Source organism: Macaca mulatta, chromosome 11 (genome assembly GCF_049350105.2).
Source record: "Macaca mulatta isolate MMU2019108-1 chromosome 11, T2T-MMU8v2.0, whole genome shotgun sequence".
NCBI lineage: Eukaryota > Metazoa > Chordata > Mammalia > Primates > Cercopithecidae > Macaca > Macaca mulatta.
The window spans coordinates 5,528,318-5,555,024 of NC_133416.1; the positions used below are offsets into that span (position 1 = coordinate 5,528,318).

The 26,707-nt window shown below is 39.9% G+C and overlaps 2 protein-coding genes across 5 annotated transcripts in view; one reads left to right on the forward strand and one right to left on the reverse strand.

Annotated features, from left to right (window-relative positions):
* The window catches only part of AKAP3 (A-kinase anchoring protein 3), a 42,196-nt gene extending 26,342 nt beyond the window's left edge, over window positions 1-15,854 (reverse strand). Inside the window, exons 1-3 of one of the 4 annotated variants that reach the window (XM_001101659.4) lie at window positions 15,523-15,802; window positions 11,889-12,020; window positions 8,730-8,833 (exon numbers count right to left, since the gene is read on the reverse strand). The gene's annotated coding sequence lies outside the window, so the exon portion shown is untranslated. Of the gene's footprint in view, window positions 1-8,729; window positions 8,834-11,888; window positions 12,021-15,234 lie in introns of all 4 variants that reach the window. The other 3 variants (XM_015150851.3, XM_015150853.3, XM_015150852.3) reach the window with 3 other exon arrangements.
* Window positions 15,855-15,922: 68 nt separating this feature from the next.
* NDUFA9 (NADH:ubiquinone oxidoreductase subunit A9) overlaps window positions 15,923-26,707 on the forward strand; it is a 38,797-nt gene continuing 28,012 nt past the window's right edge. Inside the window, exons 1-5 of the mRNA XM_015150874.3 lie at window positions 15,923-15,981; window positions 21,125-21,295; window positions 21,657-21,754; window positions 24,563-24,654; window positions 25,825-25,966. Of these exons, the coding sequence (XP_015006360.2) occupies window positions 15,933-15,981; window positions 21,125-21,295; window positions 21,657-21,754; window positions 24,563-24,654; window positions 25,825-25,966 (552 nt within the window). The 5' untranslated portion in view covers window positions 15,923-15,932. The remainder of the gene's footprint in view (window positions 15,982-21,124; window positions 21,296-21,656; window positions 21,755-24,562; window positions 24,655-25,824; window positions 25,967-26,707) is intronic.

Genomic DNA, 26,707 nt, shown 5'->3' on the forward strand with positions numbered 1-26,707 from the left:
AAAGTGTAAAAGTGTTCCTATTTCTCCACATCCTCTCCAGCACCTGTTGTTTCCTGACTTTTTAATGATCGCCATTCTAACTGTTGTGAGATGGTATCTCATTGTGGTTTTGATTTGCATTTCTCTGATGGCCAGTGATGATGAGCATTTTTTCATGTGTCTGTTGGCTGCATAAATGTCTTCTTTTGAGAAGTGTCTGTTCATAGCCTTTGCCCACTTTTTGATGGGGTTGTTTTTTTCTTGTAAGTTTGTTTGAGTTCTTTATAGATTCTGGATATTAGCCCTTTGTCAGATGAGTAGATTGCAAAAATTTTCTCCCATTCTGCAGGTTGCCTGTTCAGTCTGATGGTAGTTTATTTTGCTGTGCAGAAGCTCTTTAGTTTAATTATATCCCATTTGTCAATTTTGGCTTTTGTTGCCATTGCTTTTGGTGTTTTAGACATGAAGTCCTTGCCCATGCCTATGTCCTGAATGGTATAATAGCCTAGGTCTTCTTCTAGGGTTTTTATGGTTTTATGTCTAACATTTAAGTCTTTAATCCATCTTGAATTAATTTTTGTATAAGGTGTAAGGAAGAGATCCAGTTTCAGCTTTCTACATATGGCTAGCCAGTTTTCCCAGTACCATTTATTAAATAGGGAATCCTTTCCCTATTTCTTGTTTTTTTCCGGTTTGTCAAAGATCAGATGGTTATAGATGTGTGGAATTATTTCCTAGGGCTCTGTTCTGTTCCATTGGTCTATATACCTGTTTTGGTACCAGTACCATGCTGTTTTGGTTACTGTAGCCTTGTAGTATAGTTTGAAGTCAGGTAGCATGATGCCTCCAGCTTTGTTCTTTTGGTTTAGGATTGTCTTGGCAATGCGGGCTCTTTTTTTGGTTCCATGTGAACTTTAAAGTAGTTTTTCCAATTCTGTGAAGAAAGTCATTGGTAGCTTGATGGGGATGGCACTGAATCTATAAATTACCTTGGGCAGTATGGCCATTCTCACAATATCGATTCTTCCTATCCATGAGCATGGAATGTTCCTCTATTTGTTTGTGTCCTTTTATTTTGTTGAGCAGTGGTTTGTAGTTCTCCTTGAAGAGGTCCTTCACATCCCTTGCAAGTTGGATTCCTAAGTATTTTATTCTCTTTGAAGCAATTGTAATGGTAGTTCACTCATGACTTGGCTCTCTGTTTGTCTGTTATTGGTGTATAAGAATGTTTGTGATTTTTGCACATTGGTTTTGTATCCTGAGACTTTGCTGAAGTTGCTTATCAGCTTAAGGAGATTTTGGGCTGAAGGGTTTTCTAAATATACAATCATGTCATCTGCAAACAGGGGCAATTCGACTTCCTCTTTTCCTAATTGAATACCCTTTATTTATTTCTCCTGCCTGATTGCCCTGGCCAGAACTTCCAACACTATGTTGAATAGGAGTGGTGAGAGAGGGCATCCCTGTCTTGTGCCAGTTTTCAAAGGGAATGCTTCCAGTTTTTGCCCATTCAGTATGATATTGGCTGTGGGTTTGTCATAAATAGCTCTTATTATTTTGAGATACATCCCATCAATACCTAATTTATTGAGAGTTTTTAGCATGAAGGGCTGTTGAATTTTGTCAAAGGACTTTTCTGCAACTTTTGAGATAATCATGTGGTTTTTATCTTTTGTTCTGTTTATATGATGGATTACGTTTATTGATTTGCATATGTTGAACCAGCCTTGCATCCCAGGGATGAAGCCCACTTGATCATGGTGGATAAGCTTTTTGATGTGCTGCTGGATTTGGTTTGCCAATATTTTATTGAGGATTTTTACATCGATGTTCATCAGGATATTGGTCTAAAATTCTTTTTTGTTGTGTTTCTGCCAGGCTTTGGTATCAGGATGATATTGGCCTCATAAAACGAATTAGGGAGGATTCCCTCGTCTTCTATTGATTGGAATAGTTTCAGAAGAAATGGTACCAGCTCCTCCTTGTACCTCTGGTAGAATTTGGCTGTGAATCCATCTGGTCCTGGACTTTTTTTGGTTGGTAGGCTGTTAATTATTGCCTCAATTTCAGAGCCTGTTATTGGTCTATTCAGGGATTCAACTTCTTCCTGGTTTAGTCTTGGGAGGGTGTATGTGTCGAGGAATTTATCCATTTCTTCTAGATTTTCCAGTTTATTTGCATAGAGGTATTTATAGTATTCTCTGATGGTAGTTTGTATTTCTGTGGGATTGGTGGTGATATCCCCTTTATCATTTTTTATTGCGTCTATTTGATTCTTCTCTCTTTTCTCCTTTATTAGTCTTGCTAGTGGTCTATCAATTTTGTTGATCTTTTCAAAAGACCACCTCCTGGATTTATTGATTTTTTGAAGGATTTTTTGTGTCTCTATCTCCTTCAGTTCTGCTCTGATCTTAGTTTTCTTCTTGCCTTCTGCTAGCTTTTGAATGTGTTTGCTCTTGCTTCTCTAGTTCTTTTAATTGTGATGTTAGGGTGTCAATTTTAGATCTTTCCTGCTTTCTCTTGTGGGCATTTAGTGCTATAAATTTCCCTCTACACACTGCTTTAAATGTGTCCCAGACATTCTGGTATGTTTTGTCTTTGTTCTCAGTGGTTTCAAAGAGCATCTTTATTTCTGCCTTCATTTCGTTATGTACCCAGTAATCATTCAGGAGCAGGTTGTTCAGTTTCCATGTAGTTGAGCAGTTTTGAGTGAGTTTCTTAATCCTGAGTTCTAGTTTGATTGCACTGTGGTCTGAGAGACAGTTTGTTATAATTTATGTTCTTTTACATTTGCTGAGGAGTGCTTTACTTCCAACTATGTGGTCAGTTTTGGAGTGTGATGTGGTGCTGAGAAGAATGTATATTCTGTTGATCTGGGGTGGAGAGTTCTCTAGATGTCTATTAGGTCTGCTTGGTGCAGAGTTGAGTTCAATTCCTGGATATCCTTTTTAATTTTGTCTCATTGATCTATCTAATGTTGACAGTGGGGTGTTAAAGTATCCCATTATTATTGTGTGGGAGTCTCAGTCTCTTTGTAGGTCTCTAAGGACTTGCTTTATGAATCTGGGTGCTCCTGTATTGGGTGCATATATATTTAGCATAGTTAGCTCTTCTTGTTGAATTGATTCCTTTACCATTATGTAATGGCCTTCTTTGTCCCTTTTGATCTTTGTTGGTTTAAAGTCTGTTTTATCAGAGACTAGGATTGCAACCCTTGCCGTTTTTTGTTTTCCATTTGCTTGGTAGATCTTCCTTCATCCCTTTATTTTGAGCCTATGTGTGTCTCTGCACATAAGATGGGTCTCCTAAATACAGCACACTGATGGGTCTTGACTCTTTATCCAATTTGCCAGTCTGTGTCTTTTAGTTGGAGCATTTAGCCCATTTACATTTAAGGTTAATATTATTATGTGTGAATTTGATTCTGTCGTTATGATGTTAGCTGGTTATTTTGCTCGTTAGTTGATGCGGTTTCTTCCTAGCATTGATGGTCTTTACAATTTGGCATGTTTTTGCTGTGGCTGGTAGCAGTTGTTCCTTTCCATGTTTAGTGCTTCCTTCAGCAGCTCTTGTACGGCAGGCCTGGTGGTGACAAAATCTCTCAGTTGTAAAGGATTTCATTTCTCCTTCGCTTATGAAACTTAGTTTGGCTGGATATGAAACTCTGGGTTGAAAATTCTTTTCTTTAAGAATGTTGAATATTGGCCCCCACTCTCTTCTGGCTTGGAGAGTTTCTGCTGAGAGCTCTGCTGTTAGTCTGATGGGCTTCCCTTTGTGTGTAACCCAACCTTTCTCTCTGGCTGCCCTTAACATTTTTTCCTTCATTTCAACTTTGGTGAATCTGACAATTATGTGTCTTGGAGTTGCTCTTCTCAAGGAGTATCTTTGTGGGGTTCTCCATATTTCCTGAATTTGAATGTTGGCCTGCCTTGCTAGGTTGGGGAAGTTCCTGCAGAGTGTTTTCCAACTTGGTTCCATTCTCTGTGTCACTTTCAGGTACACCAATCAGACGTAGAATTACATAGTCCCATATTTCTTGGAAGCTTTGCTAGTTTCTTTTTACTCTTTTGTTCTCTAAACTTTTCTTCTCACTTCATTTCATTCATTTGATCTTCAATCACTGATACCCTTTCTTCCAGTTGATCGAGTTGGCTACTGAAGCTTGTGCATTCGTCACATAGTTCTTGTGCCATGGTTTTCAGCTGCATCAGGTCATTTAAGGACTTCTCTACACTGGTTATTCTAGTTCGCCATTTGTCTGATCTTTTTTCAAGGTTTTAGCTTCTTTGCGATGGGTTCGAACTTCCTCCTTTAGCTCGGAGAAGTTTGATCGTCTGAAGACTTCTTCTCTCAACTCGTCAAAGTCATTCTCCGTCCAGCTTTGTTCCATTGCTGGTGAGGAGCTGTGTTCCTTTGGAGGGGGAGAGGCGTTCTGATTTTTAGAAGTTTCAGCTTTTCTGCTCTGTTTTTTCCCCCATCTTTGTGGTTTTATCTACCTTTGGTCTTTGATGATGGTGACATACAGATGGGGTTTTGGTGTGGACGTCCTTTCTGTTTGTTAGTTTTCCTTCTAACAGTCAGGACCCTCAGCTGCAGGTGTGTTGGAGTTTGCTGGAGGTCCACTCCAGACTCTGTTTGCCTGGGTATCAGCAGCGGAGGCTGCAGAACAGCGAATATTGCTGAACAGCAGATGTTGCTGCCTGATTGTTCCTCTGGAAGCTTTGTCTCAGAGGGGTACCTGGCTGTGTGGGGTGTCAATATGCCCCTACTGGGGAGTGCCTCCCAGTTAGGCTACTTGGGGGACAGGGACCCACTTGAGGAGGCAGTCTGTCCATTCTCAGATCTCAAACTCTGTGCTGAGAGAACCACTACTCTCTTCAAAGTTGTCAGACCAGGACATTTAAGTCTGCAGTGGTTTCTGCTGCCTTTTGTTTGGCTATGCCCTGCCCCAAGAGGTGGAGTCTACAGAGGCAGGCAGGCCTCCTTGAGCTGTGGTGGGCTCCTCCCAGTTCAGGTTTCCAGGCCACTTTGTTTACCTACTCAAGCCTCAGCAATGGTGGGCGCCCCTCCCCCAGCCTCCCTGCCGCCTTGCAGATCTCAGACTGCTGGGCTAGCAATGAGCAAGGCTCTGTGGGCGTGGGACCCTCCGAGCCAGGCGTGGGATATAATCTCCTGGTGTGCCATTTGCTGAGACCATTGGAAAAGCGCAGTATTCGGGTGGGAGTGACCCGATTTTCCAGGTGCCATCTGTCACAGCTTCCCTTGGCTAGGAAAGGGAATTCCCTGACCCCTTCCACTTCCCAGGTGAGGCGATGCCTTGCCCTGCTTCAGCTCATGCTTGGTGGCTGCACCCACTGTACTGCACCCACTGTCTGACAAGTCCCAGTGAAATGAATCCGGTACCTCAGTTGGAAATGCAGAAATCACCTGTCTTCTGTGTTGTTCACGCTGGGAGCTGTAGATTGGAGCTGTTCCTGTTTGGACATCTTGGAACCACTGTATCCACCTATTTTTAATTCATTTCTAAAGCTGTAACTTACTCATACTAGCAGTAAGTCTGGTACTTCTTTCTTAAGACCCATCTCTTCTAATTAGCCAAGGATCCTGGGGGAATTCTCAGCCTCTATGGTTCAGCCCAATTTCTGAATATCAGTCAAGACAAAAGAGATGTCATGTGCGCCATTCAAAGGACCTTTGTCCATGGATGCAGTGATTCCCTTGCTGATCTGAATTCGTTCACAACCTCCTAAATACTTTGGTATATTCCCTAATCTCAGTAATGGCACCACCATTTACCTGGTCTTCTAAGCCAGAAAACTGAGATTCACTTTAATTGTCTTATTCCACCCCAAGTTTCCCTCTAGCTACTATTTCTCTCTTTTTCCATTTGCAGTCATTTTTCTTAAACAAATTGCTTATACCTGCGGCTTTCATTGATTCCCCTCACAACTGAGTATCATAGTACTTATTCTATGTACTCCTTTGGGCTTTGGCCTTAGTGTCACACACTTTCCACAACATTGAATCTTACTTGGTAGTCTTTGAAAACACGGCCAACTCTCATGATGACTTAGAGTTATCCACTGATCATCTAAAAGTATGAGAACCTTCTCTTTGCCCTCTTTTTCTATGCCAGACTTCCATTCCCAGGCTTCCACACTGAAGTTTCCCTTCTTATATTCTCTGCTTAGCTCACCCCTCCTTCCCTGTTCATCACCTAGGCTCAGTTGGCATTAAAAAAATTTTTTTTGGAGGGGGTGCAGTAATATTTTATTTTATTTTATTTTTTCTTTTTTTTCTTTTATAAAATTATACTTTAAGTTCTAGGGTACAAACAATGTGCAGGTTTGTTACATATGTATACGTGTGCCGTGTTGGTTTGCTGCACCCATTAACTCGTCATTTACATTACATGTTTCTCCTAATGCTATCCCTCCCTCATCTCCCCACCCCATGACAGGCCCCAGTGTGTGATGTTCCCCGCCCTGTGTCCAAGTGTTCTCATTGTTCAGTTCCCACCTATGAATGAGAACATGCGGTGTTTGGTTTTCTGTCCTTGTGATAGTTTGCTGAGAATGATGGTTTCCAGCTTCATCCATGTCCCTACAAAGGACATGAACTCATCCTTTTTTATGGCTGCATAGTATTCTATGGTGTATATGTGCCACATTTTCTTAATCCAGTCTATCATTGATGGACATTTGGGTTGGTGGCGTTAAAAAATGTAAAAGCAAAAAAACTCTGCTCAGATCTTTACTTCTCAATTATCAAAGTGGAATAAGATAGCCCATGTCTCCTCCCCAATGCCTCAAACATCTATATGAAATAGAATATCTCTGTGCTTTGATTCCAACAAATACTGGTTTAAAATACTGTTATAACGAAATCCAACAACTTATCCTAATTTTTTATAGTGAAATTGTGTTTTATGAAGAATTGCTTGAAATAAGTAAAGCAGTATTAAGGCATGAACATCTGGTTAACTGGAAATATTTGTTTTAAAGGACTTTGGACTACGGTGAGGGTGAGATGTCCTCCCTCAAAATAAAACCAACACAGATCAAAGAAAGATTAAATACATCATTGAAACTTATATAAGTGGATATGTCATTTTTGTTATACAGGGTGTTTTAGATAATCGTTACAAAGAAAATACAAGATCTCTTAAGAGATACTTATTCTTTGCTCCCACAAGGATTTGTACTCATTTTCACACAGAAGTCACTCACTCAGATTACTGAGCTAAGGAAGCAGTTTATTTTAATCTTCCAGGCACTCAAATACAATGGATTCCTTCGGTAAACAGTGGGTTCTCCACCCTAATTAGACAGGAGCATCACCGAGAGAACTGTGTAAAGATACTGAATCCAAGTTACCACCCCCCGAAAAGCTTATTTTAATGGTTTTTGGTTGGGGAAACTTAGGCATTCTTAAAATTCTTTTTTTTTTTTTTTTTTTGAGACGGAGTCTCGCTGTGTCACCCAGGCTGGAGTGCAGTGGCGCGACCTTGGCTCAGTGCACGCTCCGCCTCCCGGGTTCACGCCATTCTCCCGCCTCAGCCTCCGAGTAGCTGGGACTACAGGCGCCCGCCACCACGCCCGGCTAGTTTATTGTATTTTTAGTAGAGACGGGGTTTCACCATGTTAGCCAGGATGGTCTCGATCTCCTTACCTCGTGATCCACCCGCCTCGGCCTCCCAAAGTGCTGGGATTACAGGCTTGAGCCACCACGCCCGGCCGCTTAAAATTCTTAAATGCTCCCTGAGTGATTCTAAAACACATCAAGAATTAAGAATTCCTAGACCAGGGCTTATCTGGAGAGACTCTGTGAGAAAAACAGGGTAGGTCCAGAAAGATAATTATTTACCCATTTCTTTAAAAATTTTCTCTGAGACAGATTTTCTAACTTTCTTTCTTTTTTCAGGGGAGGGAGGGACAAAGTCTCACTCTGTCGGCCAGGTTGGAGTGTACTGGCGTGATTTCGGATCACTGCAACATCTGCCTCCCAGGATGCTCACTGCAACCTCTGCTTCCCAAGGGAATATCTAATTCCTTTAGATATTCCAGCCCTGCTAACATCCTGGAAGCTGTCAAATTTTCCCATGGCCAATAGAAGGATTGGATTAAAATGTTCCTCAAAAATGTTAATGTGATGATTACCTGCCTCAGCCTCCCAAGTAGCTGGGACTACACCAGGCACACAACATCTGACTAATTTTTGTATTTTTAGTAGGGACAGGGTTTCACCATGTTGGCCAGGCTGGTCTCGAACTTCTGACCTCAAGCGATCCACCAGCCTTGGCCTCCCAAAGTGCTGGGATTGCAGGTGTGGGCCACCGCACCCGGCCAGATTTCCTAGTTTTCTTCGGTATCTTATTTTAATGTTTTGTTATCTTAACAAAGAAGTTGCTAATGTCTATGAAGTTAAACTCTGTAATGTCCTCTTCATAAACATACATACATATAAATATTATTATGCTTGCATCATTACTATAAAGAAAATAATGAATGCTATTACTATTTGGCCAAAGAATTGGAAGACTCAGAAGCAGGTTGTCCTAGATTATTGATAGTAAAAGTGAGAGCCAGAAACACAACCTCTTAATCTTCAGTTTATATTTCATCCAAATGAGTTACTTCTAATAGAAAATTGTGACAAAATCAATAGGATCTATTGCCTTATTTCAGTTATATATAATCAAAATGCTGATAATTATGTACAAAAAGTACAGAAACTATGTGACCACTTACTCTTACTGAGGATAGGTTCTGAGATATGAGGAAAGCTCTTGATTAATTTATTGTTGTCTCCTGTATCCCCGTTTATCCCCCTCCTGCCATGTAATATAAGGAATCTGCAATGGAAAGACACAGATAAAAATGAGTAATTTTACAGATGAAACTCATTGTTCTTATTCAAAATAATGATTTTGACTTATTTATTGTTTATCACATGTGCATTTAAGTAATGAGCTCAAAATGACATTCACATTTCATGAGTGCACATCTTATTCTTGATGCAGTCTGGCAGTTCCCACATGACAAAAAAGGTACCACTTTTGGACCAATGATTTCTTAAATGACGACTGTTACTCCTCACTTTGAAATCATTGGTATACAGTCTTTTTAAACGACGAAGACCCTAAAAATTTTTAGCTTAATTTTAAACTTGCTCGAATAGGAAGCTGGAAGAAAAATAGCTGGAATGAAGAATAAGCACCCTGAATTTATGGAACTCAAAACACTTTGCATGCATCTTTGAGGACTTGAAAGAAATACACACCTTCAAGTTATAAAGGAAGTTCACAGATATCTTCCAGATTAATTAACTTCCTTGTTCTGGTTCTACTCAGACATTTCAGCGGAAGACATTAGAGCACTGTACTCTCTTCTTGAATATCCACCCAGCCCCCCAGTAATCGCTCTCTAAATTCTACCCTTACTTATTAGCCCAGGTCAAGGGATACCCCATCCATGAAATATTTTCTAGGTACCTAATGAATGTGATTGCTCCCTCATTGAGGTTTCCATCACATTTTGTTTCAACATGTACATTCTATCTGGTATTTTAATTGCTCCCCTATATTCATCTTCTTTATTGGGTGACTTCATAAGTGGAGAGGCATTTTCCTATTCATCTTGGTATCCCTCATAGTAGCTAGTATCTTAAAATTGGAGCTCAATAATTATCTGCTGGAAGAATGAACATGCAGTCTGCCCATTTTTAGATAGCTCATTTTTTCTTTTGGATTGGAGAATCCAAGGACAAAAAAGAGATGGCTTGCTCAAATTTACTATGGTGGTAATCCACATATTCAAGACTTCTTGAAGCTTGACTCCTTTGGGAGATACAGTCACCCCACAGACTTAGTCAATGATTTACTAACAGACCTTCCTATTCCACTAGTGCATATAAATCAACATCTTAAAAGTGCTTTTGTATTTTTTTTTCATAGAAAGCGTAACTACTAGTCAAAAATATTCAGCAAACACTTCACCTACATATGTTCTAATGTTTTAATTCTATTTTCTAGGTCCTATGTGTGGGTTTATCTGCATCATGAAGCTTGTTTTGGACTTTTACAACTTCCTAATTGTCCTAGATGATAGCATCTATAAAGAGGGACTTTAATACTTACTAATGATTACAATATTCAGATTTCTAAATCAATGTTTCTTATAATGAAGTGGAAAAGAAGATGGAAGATCTAAAGAGTTTAATGAAGTCAGTGAATGGATTCATAAATTACTATAAGTTCAAAAGTTGGTAAACAATATCCTGGAGTTAGGGTAGAAAACAAAAGAGAAAATGATTACTTTGTGCTATCTATTAAAGATAAATAGACCTTAGAAACCATGTTTTCTAATACTCTCAGCTTATAGATTAGGATATTGAGGCTCAGAAAAGAAATACTAGAATCAGCGGATATATTCCTTTAGATATTCCAGCCCTGCCAACATTCTGGCAGCTGTGAAATTTTCCCATGGCCAATAGAAGGACTGGACTAAAATGTTCCCCAAAGATGTCAATGTGATGATGACTTCAAGTTGAGGAGTGCAAATCTGAATGCCAGTCATGAAGGGCATAAGCAACACAGTGGCTTGGTTATGGTGGTTGTATCCTAGACTACAGCTCTATCTCAAGGCAGTTTTCTCCTGTATCCATTTTAAGTGAGAGGCTCCTGTTTACCCAAGGTTCCTGAACTCATGTAAAAACTCAGATTGCAGAAAGCATAAGTAAAGCTCTTGCAGGGTTGCTAAGTAGTTGATCAAGTTTTGAGGTTTATTCAACCAGGTTTTATTACTAGCTTTGAGAGGGAAGAATATGTTTCTTGTATCCATTCTCTTTTACTGCCTTCCTTTCTGTAAGTGCCTGCTACATTGTAGAATCTCGATAAACTTGGTTGCTGATTAAATCAGAGTTTCAATCGATTTTGTTTAAATAAAGGGGTGTGTGTGTGTGTGTGTGTATGTGTGTCTCAATGGCACTATTCATTGTTAAGCTTTCCGGTGGAACGTCTTTATTTTTACCTTCCCTAAGTAATAGCTTCTTCTTCTAATCACTGTTAGTACAGATACTTTCACTACATAGCTATATAGATACTGCCCTTTCCCAGTTCTGTTGTCTAACCAAGGCTTCAGAAATAACAGTGAGAGGATAAAAGTGCATGAGAATTGGACTCAGGGTATACCAGTTCTATTTTGCTCCTGGGGCACTGGAAAGAAAATAAATTTAGGAATGGCCACACAATGAATAGGAAAAGTCAGTAGGGAGCCAAGCGTCTACTCTATCAAATGGGGAAGCAGGAAGTAAGACCCTTCATGTCTCCAAAAGGATGGCTGAGGAGATCTTGTCAAATCTGTAACACAATCACAATGTCAGCAGCAAAGATGGCAGGTTTGACTTTAATGCTGCTGAAGGAGAGGTTCATTTATTTCCAGAGGACTCAGAGGTAAGATTAAAATTGGCTGAGCAGGCTGGGTGTGGTGGATCACACCTGTAATCCCAGCACTTCGGGAGGCCGAAGCGGGGGGAATCACTTGAGGTCAGGAGTTTGAGACCAGCCTGGCCAACATGGTGAAACCCTGTCTCTACTAAAAATACAAAAAAATAGCAGGTGAGGTGGTGGATGCCTATAATCTCAGCTACTCGGGAGTCTGAGGCAGAAGAATCACTTGAACCCAGGAGGTGGAGGTTGCAGCAAGCCGAGATTGCAGCACTGTACTCCAGCTGGGCAACACAGTGAGACTCCATCTCAAAAAAAAAAAAAAAAAAAAAAAATTGGCTGGACGGAAGAACAATGCTAGGTTGAATATAAAAAGCTTCCTATCGCTTGTCACTGAATTCTCCCTTCCAACCACAGAGGATCAGAAAATGGGCTGTTTTATCAGTCCAGTAAGATTTCCTACCTCTGTAGCACTGGAACAGTGAACCACAGAAGACTCCAGAACACACTTTTAAAGTCAACGAAGATGCTGGGATGTTCTGGCTCAGCTCAAGATCTTGTTTCTTCCTGCGGCCTTCCATGTACCTCCCCCTTGCTGAGACCGGAGAGTGACATCAGAATCACAATTGGTGACATCACTGTCTCTATAGCAACAGTAGTGAGGCTACCAGAAAATGAATGGTCCAAAGGACAAAGAGGAGGGGTGAAGATATACTCCAAGGCGCTGATGTTTAGTTTGGAAGGACTGGGCTTTATTCTGAGTAATTCTCTCTTTAGAGCAGTGATCCCCAAACTTTTTCAAACAAGGGACCAGTTTTGTGGAAGACAATTTTTCCATGGATGGGAGTGGGGTGGGAGTATGGTTTCTGGATGATTCAAGCACATTACATTTGTTGTGCACTTTATTTCTACTATTATGCCATCATATAGAATCAGTGGGAGCCCTGTTTTCCTGCAACTAGATGGTCTCATCTGGGGGTGATGGGAGACCGTGACAGATCATCAGGCACTAGATTCTCAAAAGGAGCGCACAACCTACACTTTTCACAATAGGGTTCAAGCTCCTGTGAGAATCTAATGCCACCACAGATCTGACAGGAGGTGGAGCTCAGCTTTGTCACTTGCCCACCATTCACCTGCTGTGTGTCCAGGTTCTAACAGACCATGGACTGGTACCAGTCCATGGCCTGGGGGTTGGGGACCCCTGCTTTAGAGTGTTTAACATAGGTGGGGGAATACAGGAGGGGGACATTTTGCCAGTGGATTCCACTTAAAGCAGCAGAGTAAGTATTATGTATTAACAAATCTAGAGGGCTGCAGAGGAGGATAAGAAATAAAAAACCTGAGGGTCTAAATTTTATGCAAATCCCATGGAATCACTTCATTTTGTCGGATCCAGCCAGGACTCTTCTTATTTATACACATCTTGCCTTTTGTAAAAAAATTATTTTTAGGATATTTTGCCTAAACTGACCATCTCTGGGTTATAATTTGTCTTAGATGCTCAGAGATACAATGACCCTAATTTATCTTTTGCAATGCCTGACCCGAGAAACTGTAGTGGGAAAAATCATACCAACAGGCATTTGGTTAGCTACTCTTTCTATGCTTTATTACTACATTCTCTGTGAAAATGTTCCCTCAGCTACTCTGTAATTAATGATTAAATATAGGACTAATATATAGTTTCCATGAAGCAAAAAGAACTTCCAAGCATGACCACGAGATAGTGATGAAAATTGCAATAGATTCAAAAGTGACGGGTTTATCACAGAGTTCCTTCAAAAAAGTTATTTATTGCTGGGTGCAGTGGCTCACATCTGTAATCCCAGCACTTTGGGGGGCTGAGGCAGGTGGATCACTAGAGGTCAGGAGTTCAGGACCAGCCTGGCCAACATGGCAGAACCCTGTCTCTACTAAAAATACAAAAAATTAGCCAGGCATGGTGGTACATGCTTGTAATCCCAGCTACTCGGGAGACTGAGGCAGGAGAATCACTTAAACAAAGTGAGACTCAAAAAAAAAAAGTTATCCATTGATGATCTTTTATATTGTTTCAAAAGAGCTTTTGTATTCTTTTCACAGAAAGTACACCTACTAGTCAAACATATTTGTCAATATATCTCAGTTTCTGTTTTTCTTTTTTTTGAGATGGAGTCTCAACTCTGTTGCCCAGGCTGGAGTACAGTGGCACAATCTCGGCTCACTGCAACCTCCGTTTCCCAGGTTCGAGTGATTCTTGTGCCTCAGCCTCCCGAGTAGCTAGGATCACAGGTGCATGCCACCACACCCGGTTAATTTTTGTATTTTTAGTAGAGGCTGGGTTTCACTATGTTGGCCAAGCTGGTCTTGAACTCCTGACCTCAAGTGATCTGCCTGCCTTGACCTCCTAAAGTGCTGGGATTATAGGCATGAGCCACCACTCCCGACCTCTTCCTCTTTAAAATAATGGGGCTTGCTGAGCTCCTGAAATCTCTTCCAGCTCTAACATTCTAAGATTTTGATACTTCGGTGGTATTTGAATAGTACTGCATGGAACTACATATAGCACTTTGCAGGTGACAAAGCATCTTTGCATCCATTACGTCACCCAATTCTCATAATAATCTTTTGAGGTACCAGGGTAGGTTTTATTTACCCTGTTAGACAGGTATAGAAGCTTGTCCAGGTCACAACTAATGACTGATAAAACTGGGAATGGGATCTAGTATTTTAGGTGTTAAAAACCAGTGTTCTTTCAGCCGGGCACAGTGACTCATGCCTGTAATCCCAGCACTTTTGGAGGCCAAGGTGAGAGGAGGTCTTGAGGCCAGGAATTTGAGACAAGCTTGGGCAATATAGTAAGACCCCGTCACTGAAAAAAAAAAAAAAAAAAAGTCAGTGTTGTTTTAATTACACCATGCAACCTTGAAACTAGAACTGAGAACATGAGGCAGTGTTTAACTTAGAGATTTTAAATTATATAATTGGCAGTGTTATACAGGAGTTAGCAGGTTGCTGATGACAGTCAGGATCTGTTGATCTGAATAAGGAAAGTATGTTAGTATCTATATTGGTCCCAGAATCAAGTATTAGCAAATTGTGTTAAGTGAACATAGGATGAGGCCAAGAAATATGACAGTGTAGTATTACTACTAAGCTTCTCTGATGAAATTCAAGGGTTTTTTCTCTCTTCCAATTCAATTTGGTAGGCAACACTTTAGTAAACAGTAGGGGTAGGATACAGTGGAAACAGCCAAGATTTCAAGCCTAGTAATAAGCAACTCCTACATCCCTACTCATCACAGGCCTTTTTGTCTATCCCAGAAACACATACTTTTCCCGAAAAAACAAAGCAATGGAAGGATTACCAAGCCTAGAAGAACCCGCCCTCCCCAAACTAGGTAGTTTTCTGATAAGCCTACGGTATATTTCACAGGATCACTGGTTGCTGTCTCCTACCCAGGAATCTGGAGAGGTTGACCAGAATAAAGTATTTTAAAATCCAAGTGCTTAGTCTAACCTGGAATTTCCTCAGTTTCTAGATGGCTCTTTGTAGAACAATGCGGATTCTCAAAGCAGTCCATAGTTAAAGAAAAAATTACAAACCATTGCGCTAGAGACAGCCATCTGCAGTCTCCCCTTAGACAGATGTTCAGATGGCACACATGACCATTAAATTTTACATAATATTTCAGGAAGTTCACAGATTTCCTGAAGCCCACTCATGAATCAAACTTCTGGTTAAGAACTCCTAGATTCATATGCCAGGTGGTGATAAGTGCTTTGGTATATAAACTTAAACCAAAAATTGGTGGAATAATTACCACCTTGGATACGATGGTCAGAGAAGTTTTATCCGAAGAGGTCACTTTTGAGCAGAGACTTGAGCTGGTGCAGACACCTGAGTGAGCATTCCAGGAAAGGCGAACAGCAGGCGCAAGTGTCCCTAGGGGAGAATGTGCTTGGCGGGCTCGACGTACATTTACTTGGGACACACCCTATTTCGGTTTCTCTTCTCCACTTTTCCCCCTCGTCCTTGTCCCCCATTTTCTCTCTCCTGGGCCCTGGACCTCCTGAACGCGGAGGGCTACGCCTCCTTTTTCTCCCGGACTCACCAGGGCTGCCCTAGCTGACATTTTCAGGGAACAGGAAACTGAGAGTCAGGAAAGGTGAACTCTTCTACCTCGGGTCTTGCCATTCTGCATGTCCTGAGTCAGTCACTGGTTAACTCTGAACTTCGGGTTCCTCGGCAATTAGAGATTATAAACAAAGAGATCATCTATACAGCCTATTCCAGATCTGAGAGTCCAACAGCCAAGGTCTTTTCACTTCCTTTCTTCCCCCTCTCCTTCACTGTCCCTCCCTTCCCGTCTCCTTTCTTCTCCCAGCTTTCTTAACCTACTAGCTACCCGAAACCATCCGTTCCTGGTTAGCGCCTGCGCAGACAGGCGTGGAAAATAAGTTTTGACCCAGCTTAGCAGTCGTAGTCAGCCGGGAGCGCTGGCGTGGGGGATTGTGGGAAAAGATGGCGGCTGCCGCACAATCCCGGGTTGTCCGGGTCCTGCCAATGTCACGTAAGTGTCACCGGGAACGGCGGCCCCTGATCGGGATTCCGGGACGGGGATCTAAGGTTTTGGGAGTGGCACCGTGCTGCAGCGGTCACGCCGACTTCCTAGGCACTCTGGTTTTTCTGGGTTTGGAGCTGCCTCCGTCTGGTTTCTCCTTTTGCTTTCCGCTTCCCCGGCTTACATACTCAATTATGCACCTTGGGAGGGGACAAAAGATCTTAAGTAGCTGTAAGCGAAGAGGAGAATGCGGGGGACACGTTAGAGATCGAGAGAATCAGAATTCTGTTATGGTTGTAAGGGTTTAGGGTTATGAGAAATATTTGTATGGGGCGGGGGGAGAAATGTGTAAGGGAGCGGAAAAAACCGGCTAGTGGCGAGAGGTTTTCTTGGATTGATTTTATGACTTTGTGCAAACCCTTAATGGGTCTCAATTCATATGAGCACAATGGAAATGATAATATTACAGTACCAAGGAGTCTCTGATAAGATTAAATGAACTAATATTTATGAAAGCATCCTTTTACCCAAAAGCATCTCTACGGATGTAGAATGTGTTGGGCCTAGTGCGTTGGGATCTGGGGGAGAGAGTGATGTTTGAGGAGAGAAGAATCAGGAGCTTGGTGGAAAGGAAAGTGAAGAAGAATGAAGGCTATGTTAGAATTTGGTAGCATTATTTAGTTTCCCCTCTGTTCTGATTGGATCTGCCCCACTCCTCAAATTGAAAACATACATCTGTCCTTCCATTCACTAAAAAGCAAGGAAATTAGAAATACGGTTACACTTCATCGTTATTCTTTCACCCTCTACTCTTCCACAAACATATTCCAATCAAACCCCCAAAGTTGTTTTTTTTTCTTAGTGTGTTTTAGTCGTTACAGAATATCATTTGCTTTCAAAATTGGTCATGGCAATTACTCGTAAAGCTTTATAAAAATTAGAAATGAGGACTGGTTGTAGAGCTATTGAGTCAGAATTTGTGAGATTAGCTCCTTGCACCTTAAATTTTTAAAAGCACCAGAGATAGGTTTGATGTTCAGCCTAAGGCAAGAATTAGGAGTGTTTAGATCCTTTTTGTTTGTTTGTTTTCCATCTTGGGTAGAACTCCTGCATACCACTGGGAAGGTGGTGGTGCACATCACTTATAGTGGATGGTTTTGTAGTCACAATGTCTTTGCAAAGGCATTTGCTGGTTCTTGTTAAACAGTTACATTTGTACGACGTAATGTAGATTGTGAATGATAATCACTATTTATGGAGTACCTGCTATCTACAATCTCCAGTGCTAGGTATTTTTATTAATTTTCTCTTTTAACTTACTTTCCTCTGACTGACACCATAGCTTGTGTTCTTAACCACTCTGTGTTATTATCTGGTAAGTCAAGTTTTTGAGTAAATTCTGGAGAGGCAAGTCTAGTATGTAACATAATCCACACACTATAGGACAGAACTGTGTAAGACAACTGTATATAGTTAAGTGTGGCAAGACTATTAAGTATCACAGGAAATCATAAAAGGGAAAGATTAGTATCATTTGAGGTACTGAGGGGTGATTGGAAGACCAGTGGAGAATTGTAGTGCTCCCACTGTTCTCTTTAGGGCTATTATGATCTGGAAAGTCCTCTGGCAAAGACAAGTGGATGAGAATGGAGTCATGAGGTATTCAAGAGGCAGTAAAATGACTACCTGTGTATCTGGGATAGTGGAGAAGGAGGTTGAATGTGTTAGATGGGATCAGACAATGGAGACCTTTGAAAGCCAAGCAGAGTTTAGACCAGTAGTCTCCAAAGGGAGTTGTGCAAGAGGACCTAATAAGTTATGGAAATACAATATTAGAACTCCTAAAAACTGTTTTCTATAGTAATAATAGCCAACACTTACGTAGTTTAAACTGTATGCCAGACACTATTCTAAGTAATATATGATTTATAATGTGTATATCATATTGGTACTACATAGAACATGCCTATAATTTTTTAAATAAATACTTAAAAAATGCAGTAGGCAAGCAAATATGTCTGGACTATTGGTTTGGATATTGCAGTAGGAAACTAATGTAGGATTTTAAGCAGAGAAATACAATGAATATATAATTAATAAAGAATATTGTTCTTCTAATAGTACTCATTATAAATGGAAGAAAGTGGAGAGGCTGGAACCAAAGAGAGTAATAATTTATATTTATTGAGCACCTACTATTTGCAAGGCATTGTGACAGATGCTTGCCCATATGTTATTAAATATCTCATCATCTTGCCCATATGTTATGAATTCTCATCAACCCTTTATACTGTAAGCTTCATGAAACCAGGGTTTTGTATTTTACTATGAGTCACAGTTTCTAGAATAATGCTTGGCCCATAATTATTAAAAAAACAAATAGCCATGTGAGGTTAGTGTGACATTACCTTCAGAGAAATTTGAAAGTAATAAAAGCAACTATTATTCATAGAATGCTTAATGTGCTCTAGGTAATGTGCTACATGGTTTATGTATGTTTACTCTAATCCTCTTAACAGTCCTTTGAGGTATTGATTCCTTAACTCAAGTAATTCTTCCCAGTTCATTAACTCTGCCATCTTTTCCCTGTCTTATCCTATGTTCTCACTTCCTTACTCATCACTCTTATCATTCCCTTTAATGCATTCTCAACTCCCCAGCCCAACTCCCGTTGTTGTGAAAAACATTGACCCTGATTAAACAAAACTTTCCACATAATTTGCTGCCTGCCACTAAGCAGTGGAGAACGGGGCTAGGGAAAACTCCAAACTAACTGGCCTTATTTTAAATTCATGAATACAAATCTCAGGTAGATTTTCAGTGCCACATTTTTCTAGAAAATTTGGTTTCCTTGTCTCCATAATCATTACTTAACATAGCCAGTTTCCTAATACCTCTAATATGTGCTTTGTCTCATTCTCAGTTTTATAGAGAAATCAAAGGAATCAGATGAGAACAGTCATTTTCCCATCATAAACTCTAATAGTTGATATGTGATAATTCTTTGCCTTTTCTCTTGTTACAGTGGGTGAGCTCCTTCTGTTCCAATCTGTGGCCAGTTCCTTCACTTTGCATTCAGTCTCATCCTCTCTCAACTATTCAATCCCTTTCCTGAATCAGGAATTTTCTCCCTCTACCATGGAAATCATGTCATTTCCATCAGCACATAAATGTTAACTCATATTTCAAACAAACAAACAAACAAACCTGTCCCTGTCCTTGTGTTTCTCTAATCCCATTTCTCTTTCCTCAGAAGGATTATCTATCTCCTCATCTACTTCCTTGCCTCACAGCCTCTCTTGTTTGCTCCAGTCTGGCTTTCAGTCCCACTAATCCAATAGCATTGCTCTTAGTTATACCACCTACAGCCACATCCTCCAGATTCTGTGGTCCTCCGTCCTCTTCCTACTTCACTTTCAGCATTTGATAAAGTTAACTCTTCTCTCCTTGAAACAGTTTCTTTTTTTGATTTTCAGATTCTGTTTCCTTCTGGGTTTTCTCCTACCTCAGGGGCCTGCTTTTTAATCTCCTTTACTAGCGTTTTGGGCCAGTCACTAACCTTATCTATAAAGTGATGATAAAGATAGCATTAAAAAAGATAATACCTGTGCAGCACTTAGAATAATGCTGGACACCTGCCAAGAGCTCTGTAAAGTTAGCTGTTAATATGATGTTATTATTTTGTTATATGATGTGTGTGTATGGCCCATGATGTTTACTTTTAATTTCTGTCATTATCAGTGAGCTAGGCCATTTCTCCGATTCCATACTTTTGGATAGGGAAGAACAATGGCCTTTGGGGAGATTGCCACCTGTAAGTATACCTAGAAAACAAACACAGATTTTGTAAAGAAAGTCCTATTTGTGTCTTTCACCTCTCCCAAGTGTACAAAGCACGAATGCTAAGCTCCAAAGTTTATTGGAGCAGAAGTGCGTTAGCACTTTAAACCTTTTTGTTTCTACTTACGTGAAAGTTGAGCAGCTAACTCTAAAATTCTACTCGAAGGATTTAGAAGTAACTTGAAAACTGGAGTATATCCAAAAGAGATTTGCATTCCTGCCTTACGAAGAATACTTGACAGGACAGGGGATGTTTAATCTGGAGAAGAAAATATTCAGCGGGGATATAATTGCTACACTTCATTGTAGAAGAGGGATTAGACTTGTTCTTTGTCATTCTGGAGGAACACGGGGATAAAAAGTTCTGGGAAGCAGTCACTGATTCCCTTTGTGGTAGAACTTTCTTTCTGTTAGAATGGCTCAAAGCAGAATGGGCCGCTACAGAAAGTAGTGAGTTTCCCAACTCCACAGGTGTTCATGCAAAAGCCAGATGATTTCTTTGCACACATGCTATAGAGAAGATGTAAGCATTGGTGCATGAACTTTGAGGGTTCATTGTAGTATCAAGAACCTCAGTCGCTGAAAAAGAAGTGGTGGAATGTTTGACAAATCTCTTGCTGTTAAGCTTTCTAAAAGTCAGAACATCTTTTCTCAAGCCCTTCACTCCTTTTATCATTATTTGTGAAGTTCTTCAGTGGTTTTATAGTAAGTCTGAACTATTGAGCTGCATTCCTTTTTTTTTTTTAATGTTCTGTACTAATAATCCTCTGCTCCCAACTAATATCCTCAACTTTCTTTTTTGTTAGTCACCAGTTTCAGATTCTGTTCCAGGAGAGTCTTTGGCTGTTGCCCTGTGCTAGGCTTATTCATTCTACCTCTGCATTGTGATATGTTTCTCATGGGATTCTATCGTTTCTTTTTTTTCCTCTTTAAGACCTTTCTCGAAACATGTTATCCAGGAATCCTTCCTCATGATAACGTGACTTATTGCCCCTTTATTACATATTCTCAGTTCCTTTTACCATATAGGCTTATACTCTCCTACTTTGTGACTGTTTAATGTGTTTTTTTAAAAAATGTGACTTATCTTCTTAGGTAAGTTACATTGTATAGGGTAGGGAATATATTTCCTCATGTCCTGTGGATTCTATGTTGTAGTAATTTGTGTTTATTATTGCCCTTGATACTTAAATTACTAAAGTACTGATTGCAAAATAATGTTACAAGTTTTTTGGGAAAGGAGCTATTTGTGTTCACAGTTTTAAAAATAATAATATTTGCCATGTTTGTATACTTTGGGGTTTTGTTTAAGGTTCTGCCATTACTGCAATAGCCACATCAGTGTGTCATGGCCCGCCCTGTCGCCAGCTTCATCATGCCGTCATACCTCATGGGAAAGGTGGACGTTCCTCAGTCAGTGGGATCGTGGCCACTGTGTTTGGAGCAACAGGATTCCTGGGGCGATACGTTGTCAACCACCTTGGTAAGTAAAGTTGTTGAGTTCATATGCTGCGTTGCCATTGATCAGGATTGCCTGATGAGAAGCATGAGCTGTGATTCTCTTTGTTTTAATGGTATTATGAATTACTCCTATCTTGGATGTATGTAATCTTTATTTGTTGTGACATTAAGAGCACACTCATGTTCCTCTATAGGAATTATTAAGATAGAAACAAGGGACTCTGAAAAGCTATGGCATCTTTAGTATGGCAAAATATTCTTTTTGTCAAATATAATATCAATTCACATACCATACTAGAATTTAAATATTTACCAAGTCACAGTTGTATAATATATCAACATTATGTTAATGTTGATCCTTTTTTCAATCCATTCTCTTTTAGGACGCATAGGGTCACAGGTAATCATACCCCATCGGTGTGATATATATGACACCATGCACCTTCGTCCCATGGGTGACCTGGGCCAGCTTCTGTTTCTGGTAAGGGCCTTTATGATTGATTGAAGTTGACAAATATAAATTACTAAGATCATTTTTGGGAGTGAGAGGCAGTATAATAAAGCAGTTAATTTCTTCCCAGAATGGACCAAAGGCATCATGTATTCCCAGGTCATTCTTTCAGCTAGGTTCTGGCATCTCCTTTGTCATGCAAGCTCTAGATTGGCAGTTGGCAAACGTTTTCTGTGAAGGGCCAGATAGTAAATCTATCTGGCTTTGCAGGTCATAGAGTGTTTGTCATAATTACTCAGCTCTGCCTTTGTACCTGGAAGTAGCCACAGACAATATGTGCACAAATGGGCATGGCTGCATTTCAATACAATTTTATTTACAAAATGAGGCTGCAGGCTGAATTTGGCCTGTGGACTATAGTTTGTCAATCTGCTGTAGACCTGTGCTGTCCAGTGTGGTAGCCACTGGCCACATGTGGCTACTGAGCCTGTGAAATGTGGCTAGTCTGAATTGAGATATGCTGTACATATAAAATATACACCAGATTTCAAAGACTCAGTATGAAGAAAAGAATATACAATTCATCATTAATAATTTTTTATATTTGTTACATATTAAAATAATATTTTGGACATATTAGGTTAAATAAAATGTATTATTAAAATGAATTTTACTTGTTTCTTTTTTGCTTATGTGCCTCATGTTATACTTCTATTGGATAGTGCGCTATAAACATAAAAAATTCACAAATAGGGTGTATTGTAACTTGATGATTTAGTATAGATTTAACTTAGAACAGTCCTTTCTGAGCATTCCCTTTGTCATTCTTTAATCTACAGGTTCTTCCTTTAGGCCAGTAGTTGCCAACAGGGTGAGGCAGGGGAAAGAGGGTAAAGGAGGGCCATTAAGGGAGGGACTAATGGATCTCTTTGGTTGTCACAGTGATTGGAGAGCCGTCCTGGTTATTAGGTACAGGCCAGGGATGTTAAATATCCTACAGAACACAGGACAGCCCCTTTCCACAAAAAGTTGTGCTGCCCCAAATGTCTGCAGCCAAGCTATTGATTGCTATACTGTCTGGGCCTTGATGCTTCAATCTACTGATCTTTTAGCTGACTTCCTACTTGTATTGTCCTGTAAGGAATGGAGTTATACATTTTCCCTTTTAAAAAATATGTGCTAAACATCCTTACTATCTCTTGTAATATTCATACAGATTATTTGTAATCCATTCAAATTTTGATTTATTTTCATTTCATTTTCACATTTTCATTTATTCTTGACTCATTGTTCACAAGCTAAGTATAATACTTATATCAGAAATTTCTTATTTCCAAAATGTTTTTCTTCTCCAAAATCTTACTATTAAATATCTTCTTGGTATTAAAGTTACAGAGGCTTAGCTTATTCCTAGTTCTTCATGCCTTAAGTTTGTTGGTCACCTTGTCAGAGCCTCACAATTGAAGTATTTAAAAAGTGATAGGTGAAAACTTTCGAACCATTGGAATTAAACCAAATAACACCTATTCCATTATCTCTGCAGAGGTTTATTTCCTGAGTGTCTAGCATCGACCTGTGCTCTGAGCATGTTTGGATGAGCAAGACCACAGGGAACTCAGAGGCTTATATGTTTAGAGTTTATGTGTTTATTTTAGAGAAGGACTATTTGGGATGCCTTTAGTCTTTGTTTGCAACTGCTGTCTGAATGGCCACTTGGTTTACCCACCTGACTGTGTGCCCTTGGGCCTTATCCCTGAAAATTTGGTTTTCTTTTATTACATCACTCACTGCTATAGATTTTATGTGTATTTCACTTAATCGTCATAGTAACCTCATTAGGTAAGATGTGTTTTCCAGTTTTACATGGGGCTTGAAGAGATAATTTGTACCAAGTTAGTACATGGCAAACTGGGATTTGCGTTTCTGTCTGTTTGATTCCAAGCCACTTTTCTAGACTGTGTCTTTTAACCTACTTTCTAACATCAGTCCTAACTGGTTCTTCCTGCTGGGACTTCATCTTTTTGTTGTTGAATCTGATTTTATAGTTTGTTTTTTCTAAATTAAACAGACATTTTAGTTCTCTCTCTCTCTCTCTCTTTCATCCCCGCTTTCTTTCTCTTTTCCCTTCTTGCTGTGTCTCCTTCCCATTGCACTGACCCATGCACGTGCACTTATTTGATGCTGAGAAATTCTTGTTACTTGTTATCTTCCATTGAAATGCTTATAAAAACCTGCCCTTGACTCACCCTGAAGTTTTAGGTAGTTCCCTTTGACTCTTGTTTTTATGTTGTTAATGTAGGAATTACTAGATCTGGGGTTATAAAAGAGGAAAGAATTAAAAGGAAATAAGTAAGAAAATAGTCATGAATCTCCCCAACTAACACTGATCTTTAAAAGACACTCTTCCTATCTTCAGTCTGTAAGTGGTTGCTGTCAAGAAGGGAAAGTCTCTTGTCTCCCAAATGATCCTTGCTTCTTTGGCTGTATTTCAGAATTGGAGACTTGGTTTACTGGGTTTCTTTTCAAACTTAGTAAGGAGTAGTTGGGTGGACAAAAACAAATATGCTCCATTAAAAATCAATAGCCTCCTTTTTAGCTCTGGCATTTGATTACCTGAGTAAAGTGTACTTTTACCTGTTTGTCTCCAAAAGAGTAAGGGAATCAGCAGGGAGTTTGAGACATCATTTCTCTTGTAATCAGTGGAGCTTGTATGAAATGGCACCGTATTATGACTACAGCAGATGGCCCACTTTGAAACTTGCGTTGAGGAGGCTGCAGAAGTGTTGAATGCTGAGGTATACCCGTATGTTTTCATCCGATTGCTTTCTGCTATTACAGGAATGGGACGCGAGAGATAAAGATTCTATCCGACGAGCAGTGGAACACAGCAATGTGGTCATCAATCTTATTGGACGAGACTGGGAAACCAAGTAAGTCTTTGACTCTCGTTTCTTCTTTGCTTTAGTCTTTCTTAGGGTTTAATAGACCTTCATTGGACACCTTCTATGTGCCAGCTACCACAGTGACATTTTCAATTAGTGAATAAGGGTTGGTTGAACAATCACTTGCATACCCAGTGACACCCGTCTGGTATAAGACAGCAGTGTGATATACTGCCCATAAAAAGCCAGTAGGTGGTATTGGTATGGCTGGTGTTGGTCCTGTGCTTGGATCAGTCCCTTTGAGATGGGGTTAGGAAATAGGATTTTGCCTGTTTCGCTGTTTAGCAAGCTGAACGTTGGTTGTTCTTGTGTAGACAGTGTTCTAGATGTCTTTTCTGTGTTGTTAATCGAAGATGACACGAGGACTAATTTGACCAGTTCTTTGTGTGGATTGTTTGTTAACAAATAATGTTTTAATCCTATAATCCACAACACTTTGTTTACACCTCTTTTTTTAGCATTAAAGTTTGACTTAGTTTTTTAATATATGTCTTTCTCATCAAATATTTTGTAAGTTCTTTGATGCATTGGGGGTCTTATTCAACTTTTTGTCCCCCCTATTGATTAACATAGTATATCGTACAGAGTAAACAATTAGTTAATATTAATGAAATTGTTGACTGACCTTTTTTAGTTTCTTTTTTTTCCCTTGTGGGAAACAAAGTCCCAGGGGTAAGAAGTGATTCCTAACACTTCAGCAACCAGTACAGTCAGGTTTCTTTAAAGGGCCTCAGCCTCAGGATTCCTTGATAATACAGAACATGATGTATACTGGATTTCTAACTTAGAGTAGGCCTTAAATGGTATAGAGTAATGACAGTGCGCAGAGCTGTCAACTTTTTTTAAAAAATAATTTTGGCTTAAAAAAATTAAAAAAAAATTTTTCTTTAGAAATAGAGAAAGGGTTTTACAGTTTTGCCCAGGCTGGTCTAGAACTCCTGGGCTGCAGTGATGCACCCACCTTGGCCTCCCAAAGCGCTGGGATTACAGGCATGAGCCACCACACCTGGCCAAATTTAGCTTTAAGTTAAATCGTTGCTGTTTAAAAGTTTAAGTAATAGGAATTTCAATACTGTTATGAAAACCAACTTATCACATAAAGCTTTGAGATGCTGTGTCTGGAGTTCTTAACCAATTCTTTTATTTTTTTTCTTCCAGAAACTTCGATTTTGATGATGTTTATGTGAAGATTCCCCAGGCGATTGCTCAAGTGTCCAAGGAAGCTGGAGTTGAAAAATTCATTCATGTTTCCCATCTGAATGCGAATATTAAAAGCTCTTCTAGATATTTGAGAAATAAGGTAAGTAACAACTTGATTTGGGAAGTGGTTCACAGAGCCAGAGTTTCTTGGCCCATTTGAAACATGATTTCAGTGAGAAGGGTTTATCATCAACATATCTAGAATTAAAAGGTTTTCTGATTACCTGTATCCAGAACTAGGGGTGTGTGTGTGTGTGATATTTTGACATTTTGATAGATTGCCTTCTGTTTGCAGGGAACTGTGTTAAGGGGTTTCAGAGTTGGCTAGACTACGTTACTATTGGCATTCAGATACTTAAAGTTTCTTTGGGGCATCACTGAATTATACAGAAGCCATCACAGATTTCTGCCAAAGGAATCATACCTGTGTCATCTACCATGGTTAAAGGACCATGTTTCTTTCTCACCGCTTGCATTGTAGTGGTTTTATGCCAGTCTTAAAGAGGCAATGTGAAGGCTCAGAATGACAGGGATTAATATTTGCCAGGGAAGATGCCTATTCACATAGTACTTATGCTCCTTTTACTCCCAGAAATGCCATACCTAGAGACTGACCACTGTCGTTTGGTGTCAGTCTGTAACCTAAGTGAAACACGTTCATTGTTAGGGACACAGAAGGGCTATCCGCGTCTGACAGTATGCTTAACATTTGGATTCTGCCATATGGGAGACTGTTTTGAGTCAAACTGATAAGGACCACAGAGTTCCTTGATAATGGTTCCACATTTTTGACTCGCCACATTAATTTACTGGATAAACTATTCATTAAGCACCTACTATG